This window comes from Cariama cristata, unplaced genomic scaffold, assembly GCF_000690535.1.
Source record: "Cariama cristata isolate BGI_N322 unplaced genomic scaffold, ASM69053v1 scaffold21499, whole genome shotgun sequence".
NCBI lineage: Eukaryota > Metazoa > Chordata > Aves > Cariamiformes > Cariamidae > Cariama > Cariama cristata.
The window spans coordinates 9,508-18,817 of record NW_009635586.1 but is presented as its reverse complement, the minus strand read 5'-3'; the positions used below and the strand labels follow the sequence as shown (position 1 = coordinate 18,817).

Sequence of the window (9,310 nt, the reverse complement as noted above, 5' to 3'; positions counted from 1 at the left end):
TTGCCTGCAGCTTAGTCTGCATTGCCCTGGAGGTCTGATTTTCTGCATGGACCGGTAACCTGGATGCTGAGCCCCAGGGATCCTGGGGCACCTGCCCGCAGAAGCACGCCTGGTGTGGAGTGTGCCCTCGGACAGGTCTGCACAGCCCACGGCTGCCTCCAGGCACCCTCAGGTCAGGGAACGAGCTGTGTTCACAGCCCTTTCTCGACTGCTCATGAAGGGGTTGTAGCTACAGCATGTCCAGGGTCACACAGGGGGTTTGCAACAGGGCTGGGTGTTAGGCCAGGCTCCCCAGAGCTCTAGTCCAGACCGTGGTCTGTGCCTGAAGTTCCGCCTTTTTCTTACATTCAGAGATGGTTGCAGCCTGCCTGGAGGCAGAATACAGAAGCAGATCACAGAAACCCTTGTTGCAGGGTCTTATGCATTATTTAGGTAAAATCCTCCAGCCTGTGTTAGGCAAGAAGTCGGGTTAGGTAATTAGAGTGGTCTTAGCTGGCCTGAAAGCCTCCCAGCTGGCTATGCCCTGGGTTGGGGTGAAAGGCCAGATTTCTCACAACAACAGAAACAGGGCAAAAGAGAGGAAGGCGGCTGTCAAGTGCTCTCCTTCTAAAACCAAGGCCTGTTTTTCGCAAAGAGCTCAACTTTGGGAAGGCTTCTTGTCGCGTGTATGTCCTTAGAAGTGTTGACTTCCTTACCGTTCACCTGTTCTGAAATGAGAATCCTATGCATCGATAAATGGGGTTTAATGTCTTCCCTGGGAGCCCCTCTGGCTGCCCTTGGTTGCACACTTTGGTAAGCTGCAGAACTGGCTTTTTACATCCTGCCAAGATCAGGCTCCAGGGGGGCATTTTTTTTTTTTCCAGAAGAGAAAGTGTGCTTTTGCTGGCAAGCTCTGCGTCTAAACACTGGTTCTTTCCGAACTCATGATGCCAAGACTGTTTTTATATATTTACTTCCTTTATAAGGACATCAACAGCCACCCCACCCATCCCAAGTTTTGCATCCGTTGATAGGCTTCGTTTTCACAATAAATCCTCAAATACAATGGAGTGTTCTTCCCAGAACTAAAATAACCGTAGATTTCATTAGTGAACTCTGCAGCCAGGGACAAAATCTGTTCCCTGCTTGACATCCCTTAAGCTGTGGGCACAGCAGCGTGCCCTTGGGGCTGTAGTATCTGGCAAGCCAGGCAGCGCAGGGAATCCTAGCTCTGGGGAAGACAGTGGGTGTTTCCGTGCGGTCAGGATTTCATCCCAAGGCTCTGCTGAAGTGGGGAGGGGTGGTTTTTCCTGCCCTTTCCGTCCTTAGGGCAGGGTAGCCTTTCCCACCCAGATTGGAGTCAGATATGGTGTAACATTTAGCCTTTACTGGGCTCTGGTGCTACCTTTATATGACACTTTCTCTTCACAATTTACAGGAGCTAACATTGTGATACAGCTGATGCGTATGGAGCAACAGAGATGGGGACCGTCAGAAGGCAGTTCAGGAGCTTCGGTCCTTCTCCGCTGATTACAGAGAGAGCCTAGAGAGATTAGGCTTCTAATGTAGATGTCTTAATTAAGTGCCTAAGGATTAGATGACATGAATCTGACCCCGGATGTCCCCCTAGGCAGATGCTGAATTAGCACTGAACTTGAACTGGAACACATTAAAGTTAAAGACCGTTATCAAGAAAGATAACGGCTGTGAGTATTAGGTAGTAACATCTGACATGAATCTGAGCAGGACTTGACTTAAAGTCAGAATAGTATAGAAATATATTTTTTTCATCTGTCTTTATTTTGAGTGTGCAATGCTGGCATGAAACAGTTTTGAGTTAGTCTTCAAGTATGGGTTGGCAGTGCTCTAGAAGAGCATGTAAAGAGCTGTGATTGATGACACTTTAATATCTTTTTAACTGTTGGACAGTAGTTGGAGCTCTTCCAGTTCCTTTTTCAGAGAATCTTTCAGTTGCAAGAAAATTTGGGTTAAGTGGGAAGTCTGGAAGAGACCTTCTCAGCTGTTACGTCTCTGGGAACCATGTTTAGCCCCAAAGCATTCAGAGACTGCTCCCCTGTCCTGCCCCAAGGCACATGGACCTGCAGAACTCCTTCCCAACCTTGCAGCAAACTTACAGCCTTGATAGACGTTGATGGGTTTTGTTCTTTTGTTAGTAATATACCACAGATGGAAAAATCAACAGTGTCATTTATGTCTTGCAGCCTTGTAGAGAAGCTGGGTGAAAGTGCCCAGCCAATCTGAAGAATTGCATCTTATCCTCAAAATACAGAAGGCAGCAAAAAGCAGGGGACGGGACTCCTTCGTGGCCCCAAATCCGGCAATCAGTTTGGCCTGAGCATGTGAGCAGGATGCGTCAAGCAAGCATCGGTAGTTGGGTAATGAACAATGAAATGAAATTCCTGCGTTTCAGACCATCTAGCAGGATGAAGCTCGCCATCTCTGCTGGACCACATTTATGTTTGATATCATTTCAGTGAGGCTCATAAAAGAGCGCCATATTAGAGTGATCGCCTGTGATCCGCTCCAACAGTGACTTTTGCCAAGACTGGCCAGCTATGAGAACCAAAACCTTTTGGTGAGGAGCAATCCTGAGAGCCACCAGCGTGTCCTGTGGGCGACTTTGAGACAGGGGACAGCTTTGAAGTTGTCGAGGCCTGGCTGAGCATGATTCCCCTTACTGTGCTGCTTGTACCGGCTTTTTATTTTGGCTTCTGCAGGCAGAGTGCCACTGGGAGAGATCAGGCTGAGCCAAAAAACTGTGTGTGTGCTTGCCTTAATTTTGTTCTTTAGCATTACATGATTTTCAGCAATTATCTAAATGTCTTCTTTTTTTTTAATTGCTATAAATTCAGGAAAGCTACTGGTTGGGCATGGTAAGTGAACCCAGAAGAACCCAGAAACTTTGCTTGGGGGAGATTTTAAGCAGGGTTGACATCTTTATTCCTTCACTTGAGGCGGCTCAGGCAAAAAGGAGAGATACAAATTGGTGTTAACTTGGGTGTTTCCTCCCTTTGATCATTCTGAGTCACTCCACCTTCATGTTCTTCTCTTGCTTCTTGGCAAGTGGCATGTCCAGTGGGGTGAACCGTTCAGCTGCTGGCACTGGGAGTAGTTCTAGTGGTCCCAGTGCCCTGAGAAAATCTTGGACCATGGGTGTAGGGAGCTCTCAAAATCCAGGGATCCCCAGCTGACACTTGTCCTTCATGTCTTGCTGCTCCTCTGCTTTTTTTTCAGCTTACGGTAAAAAGGTGCCTTTGTGGCAGACTTGCCGTGGGCTCTGAGAGGCAAAGTGGGCTCCTGTCCCCAGCACCCCTCATTTGGAGGGTTTGGCACTGTTCCTGGCCCTTCACAGTGAAGAGACTGGTGCAAGATGTTGGTTCTGCTCTCCATGAAGGAGCTAGAGTGGATCCAGACGCTCACCTCTTGGCAAGGCAGGGGAGAGAGCTGGCTGGCCGTGGCGGAGCTAAGGTGGCTTGAAGGATGAGCGGGATTGCAACTCGGTACATCTTGCTTATGCTGCTGTCCTGGGAAGATGAAAGCGTTCGTGTGGATGATGATGAGCAGCTTGGTAAGGATGTTTTATAACTGAATTATTCTTTACTTTTATTGGAGGTTGAAAACTTAATCAGCCATTGTAATGCTGGTTTAGTGCTGAATATTCCCCCCCCAAACTCCTGACAGGTGAGTGAGCATTATGATTTTGGTTGGCCAGTTCATTTGAAGTCATGCAGCAGGTTTCTGTTAAAAGCAGAATTTGGAAGATCGTGGTTCAAGGTGCAACTGCTGCTTCTTGGACAAGGAGCAAGGTATGAATCGAGCCATACGTTACACACTGTCCTTTTAGAAAGGCACTAATATAACAACTTCAAATGCCCCATATGGCTTGGAATTCAGCTGTGGTTTATGTACTTGCTCTGTGAGAAAATGAGAACAGAGGTGTGTAGCACTTTATCCCTCTCTTATTTACGAGCAGTGGGAGAATGTCCCGTGAAATGTGAGCAGCTAATTTTAGGCGACAACATCGTTTAAGGTGCTAAGCCTTCCAAAAGGGGAAGGAATGTATATCCAGCTCGACTGCCTTTAGCTCCAAGCTGCTCTAGGGCGCTGGATGTTTATGCCACCTCCAGTACATTAAATCTTTTGTGTGGAGACGTAACCCTTCGTTGTGACATTAGCAGAGGTAGCTGTTAAGGAAATGATTGTGAAATCCCTTGTCTTATGGAAGAGGAGAAGAAGGAGGTGCATCCGAGGTGGTTTGCACTGTGTTAATGCTCTCCAGCCCCAAATCCCAAGGGGCTTTCCAAGTGCTAATTAATGAAGAGTCGGAGTTGTCTGTTTTCAGCAGTGGGCAAACAGTGGCAGAGGCAGCGTGGAGGCTGATCTGGTGTTGCACAGGGGCCTGAAAGGACCTGAGTAAAATGCAGGGCTTGATTCCCAGCTAAGATGCCCTACACTTGGAGGCGGGAAGGAAGGAGGCTGAATTTAAATGACCCACCACACACTCCCTATATTTTTCTTCATCTCCCATCCTGCTTCCCAGCACACTCTGCTGGGATGTGGTCGGGCCCGTATGGCACAGCACGCTCTGCAGATGCTCCTGCCCCTTGCTTTATGTTGGCCGGACTAAGTACATAGATCTTGCATCACTGCTTTATGTTGGCCCAAAGAAAGCCTATGGGTCTTGCACCACTTCTGCCCTGGAAAGGTCCCTGACTCAAAGGCACAGCTCCATCTCTTCAAGGCCACTCCCTGTGCAGCACAGAGGATTCCTGTCCGGTACCCAACCTGCTCGGTCGCACCCCAGGCCAGCGAGGACTAAGAGTGCCCTCTGCTGCACTCCTTCCCCTCATCTTTCCATGCCAGCATTCCTCTTGGGAATAAACAAAACAACTCTTTAATACACAAAACAACTCTTTCATATTCTAAAGGTCTTTTTGTGCAGGCTGTGTGGAACCCTGGTTCTGTATTTCAGCAGTAAACAGAAAGGATCGTGCCCCAAGATGAAAATGTGTGATATCCTGCATCAGTCCTGAGGCACAAATAAAGCGCTGCGAGGAACTGCTGTCCTTTATCAATCAATAACCTTCACCCCGTAGCTTTTCGTTGCCTTGTAAAACAAGCAGCTCCCCGTTGCAGGACCCTTTATAGTCAGGAAACTTTAATTTCTCGGTGCTGGCAGCAGCAAGCGCTGGTGATGTGCGGTCCGTTATGGTACCTAATTGCGCCATACAGCACTGAACTTTCCATCTCTCCCTCCTGTTCAAAGGGAAAACATTGAGCACCACAAAGCTCTGCTTATTTAAGTCCTCGGCTCTTGCAGCCAAAAAGGAATGGATGTAGGGAGGGAAAGGGGGGGTTGTGTCAAGCAAGCCATCCCAGGCTTCATACTTTTGGAGTTAAAAAGAGGAAAAATTAAAAAAGAAGAATCCTGCTTTTACTGGGATTTGATTTACCCACGTGGAAAGTAACCGAGCTGCAGGCTGTGCCGGCAGCCCCGTAACCGCCAGGGCCACAGGAATCTGCTCGTGTTCCCTGGAATTTGGACATTTTTTGTTGCACCCATTTGGGCTCGCTTTCCAGATTGTCACTCAAGTGCGGGGCCCGCCCCCTCCGGGAGGCTATTTAGAGAGGAGCTGGTGTGCAACTTTCTCCAAAGAGAGAGAAGAAACTCCAAGGAGAAGGAGTCAATCAGTCAGCAGCCTGAATCCCTTCCCTTCCCTTCACTCGGGATGTCTGGCAACTTGGGGACAGTGACCTGGAGCCTCTTCCTCCTCCTCCTCCTCCTCCTCCTCGCACCTGGCTGGGTATGTATTGCACTGCAGCGGCTCCGTTTGCCGGCCGGGCGTTGCAGCTTCTTTGCTTTGATGCATGCGAATGCTTTAGGCTGAATTAACTTTTCCCGGCTGCTACCTGCCTCCGAAGGTTTCTGGGAGAAGTTGGGCTGTGAGCGGAGCGATGCAAATGTACCGTGTAACTAAATCACGCTGGGAGCTGGACCGCACGTAACGCCTGTCATCTGCGGATCTCAAAGCTCTCGGCAAATGCGAATGGATTTTGTTTCGCTCCACTCCTGTGAGCTAGAAGCCAGCTCTGGTTTACAAGGGGGGAGAAGAGCACAGAGAGAGGTGAAGTCACTGCGTTTATGTCACTGTAAAGAATGAAAGTCTTGTATCCCTGGTCCTTACCGTCACCGTTCCTTCCCCAGCTGCCACTGAATCCACCCATGTGTCCCAAACCCGGTGATCCCCAGGGGCAAATTAGATCCCCTGCAGCCCCTCCAGAGCAGGATTTGTGCCTGGTTTTGTGTTAATACAAGTGCTTGACAGAGCAGCTGATTCTGCTTCGGACTTTTGTGTGCTATTACAGTGCCAGTAACAGCAGGAACATCGCTGCAGTCGTCGATGTATCTAAATTTCTGTAAGTGCCTTTTGCATCGGTGAAGAAATCAGGTTCACAGAGCCGCTGAGCCTCGGTGTGCCGACAGATTTACTAAACTCCGGGTTGATGAGGTCCGTTTGATCCCCCCTGGCAGCACCCAGCATGTGCCAGCCCCTCTCCTGCCGGGAGGGGTGTCCTCTGCGCCTCACGCTGCTGTGATGTCAGGGTAATTTCTGTGATTTGGGATGGTTTTCTTGATCCTTGCACTGACCCAGTTTTGGCAGCTTCATATTGGTCCTATAAATGATAGCCGTGAATCCCACTGCTGTGACACTTTATTATTACCAAATTTACTATTTTTGCCAAGAAAGGTTGGACCAGGTGACCCTTGAGGTCCCTTCCAACCTGGCATTTTACGATTCTGCGATTACTCTGAGGTGATGTCGTTTTCCCTAAACTTGCCGACTGCCTCAGAAATGGCACTTTGGACTTTCTTCGAGCTCTGAGAGTGATGTTTAGTGGATCGAGCAAGGAAACGAGAGCTGTTGTTCCTGAGTCTGCCTCCTGTGTTGTTCAGAGGCGAGAGTAGAACCAGGATTGCTGGGAGTTATGTTTAGCTCTGCCAGGCTCAGCCTGGGCAAGTCTCCGTGCCTCCGCTCCGTGTCTGTGAAATGGGGGGGGTGGCTCCTGTCCCTTGTAGCAGGCTGTTGTACAACGTACAACCTGGGGAAGGTGCCTTGAGAGCTCGTGATGGAGAGAAAGCAGGTATTATCCATGATAATTCAGTGTTTGGAGTAGGTGAATAGCTGTGTTTTGGCTGCTTTATCTACTTTATCATGAAAGAGAACCAGTTACATCTTTACTGTATTACTTCTACCTTGCAGCGTTAACCCCGAGCTCCCAAAGCACTTTGCAAACAGGTAGCTCAGCTTCAAAACGCTCCTTTTTAAAAATCCTCTTTGGTTTGGCCCTCTTAGCTGGTTCCCTGGGCTCGTGTGGACACTGACTGATCAGGAATGAGAAGCCCTGGTGATGCCACAGACCTGTTGCAGCAATGCAAGCTCATGTCCCCCCCACTCGTGCCTTCCTGAGGGTGCAGGGGGAAGAGGTTTTTATGTGAATATGAAGCAGGAAGAACATTCTCACTTTTTTTTTTTCCCCCTCAGGTAACTGGGTTTGGTGCTGGCAGTTGGGAGGAAGCTTGTTCTGGCTTGTCAGCTGAGCAGATGGGACCTGGGAGTCAGTGGTGGAGAGCAGGCGAGGAGCAGGGGCAAGGGAATCCTCTGGACCGTTGGCACTCCCGTTGTGGCTTGGCCATCGCTCAGGGGTCCTGGGAGTGGCAGATTCACACACGATGTTTGTGACCGATACGAGAGCTGCCAGCAAGGCCAGGAGCAGGGAGAGCTGACATCCCAGGCTTTAGTGCTTTCTTAAATCTATAGCTTTGATCTCTAACACTGGCTCTGTTCTGCTGCTCTCCAAGTTCACAAAAACGCACTGCTGACCTTGACAGGAACAAGGTCAAGGCTGTAGTGAACCTGAAGTTAGGGTCCTGCTCGATGAAGGTAAAAGTGTAGTTTTGGGGACAGACCCTTCTGCAGAGGGAAGAAAATGAAATGTTCTCTGAGTTGAATCCCTCTGCACCCAGGTCGGTGGCACATTATGGGGAAATGTTGGGTTTTGTGTTACGTACGGGTCTGTAGCAAAGCCCTGAATGCGAGTCCTTCCAGTTCTTCAGGCCAGTTTGAGCAGTTTCCACACTGTATTGAAACGACTCCTAGAAGCAGTCCTTGAAAATAGTGCAGGGTGGAGGGTGCTGCATGCAAATGCACTATAATCCATTATTTAGCCTGTTTGAAATTGCCGTGAAAGCAAATTGGAGAACTCTAGGAAGTTGGTTCAACGCTGACTTTCTACCAGCTGTTCCCAACTCAAGAGGTTCCCCTCACCAGCCAGTTATTCAGTGCTCCCCATTGACTGTGCATGAGCCAAAAAAGATTTGAGGAAAGAAATCATTCTCTCCTCTCTTGGGCCCATGAGAGGAGCGGGCGTTATAAATAGCACGAGCTGACTTTGCTCAGTAATAAAACAAGCAAAGAGGAGCCCCAAGACACCCTGGGGTCAGGTGGACCGGGTGATGGAGAGAGGCACGTCTGAGCTGACCGATCCGAAAATCTCAAAGGACTGAAAAGAGCCCTGCAAGTGCGGATGAACTGGGCCTTTTGAGCCGTGCGTCTGCTGAAGGGTGGGGAAATGAGGCACGGCAGAGGTAGGGGTGCAGAGTCACCCCGCAGGTCTCTGGTGCGTCAGAGATCTGAATCCAGATGTTCCCGTGCTGAAAAGCAGCCGTAATATAACGAGGAAGTGAAGCTGATAGTGAACAGAAGGGAAAACCAGGTGGTCTAGTTTCTTTGGGTGAGTTATTAAAGGAAATAAACAGCGCCAACAATGATTAATGAAGGCAAGAAAGAAAACTCGGTTGGGTTTAATTCTGTTGCGTTCTCTGTTACCCTGAAAGAGGTTGTTTTGGTCCGTTGTTCAGTAGGAGAGCTATTTTGAGAGTGTTTCTTTATATGGCCTGCACTGGAAAATGCTTGGTGTCTTTTTTTTTTTTAAGTGCATGGATTGCATCTTAATATAGGTCTTGTGTTAGGAATGCTTTCCCTCTTTTATGATCTCATGTACCCCCCACCCACTCATCCGTGGTTGAATAACACGTCCTTTTGGCAGCTACAGCAGTTGCATACATGGAAAACAGTAGGAAAGCATTTCTGTATTTTTAGCGTCTTTTAATGCACTTCAGCAGTCGGGAAGAGATCCCTGCGAGATGCCAGCTCCCAGCGAGGGGCTCTGAGCCTGCCGTCCGAGCACAGCTGGGCTACAGGCGGAAGAGGCTTGTTGCCAAAATACTTTGTGCTAGGAGTTTTCAAGG

General features: G+C 48.9%; 1 protein-coding gene across 1 annotated transcript in view; it reads left to right on the top strand.

Moving 5' to 3' along the window:
- Positions 1-3,480: 3,480 nt before the first annotated feature.
- Positions 3,481-9,310, top strand: part of LOC104167366 (connective tissue growth factor-like) — a 12,948-nt gene continuing 7,118 nt past the window's right edge. Inside the window, 2 exon segments of the mRNA XM_009707608.1 lie at positions 3,481-3,568; positions 5,581-5,804. Of these exon segments, the coding sequence (XP_009705910.1) occupies positions 3,481-3,568; positions 5,581-5,804 (312 nt within the window).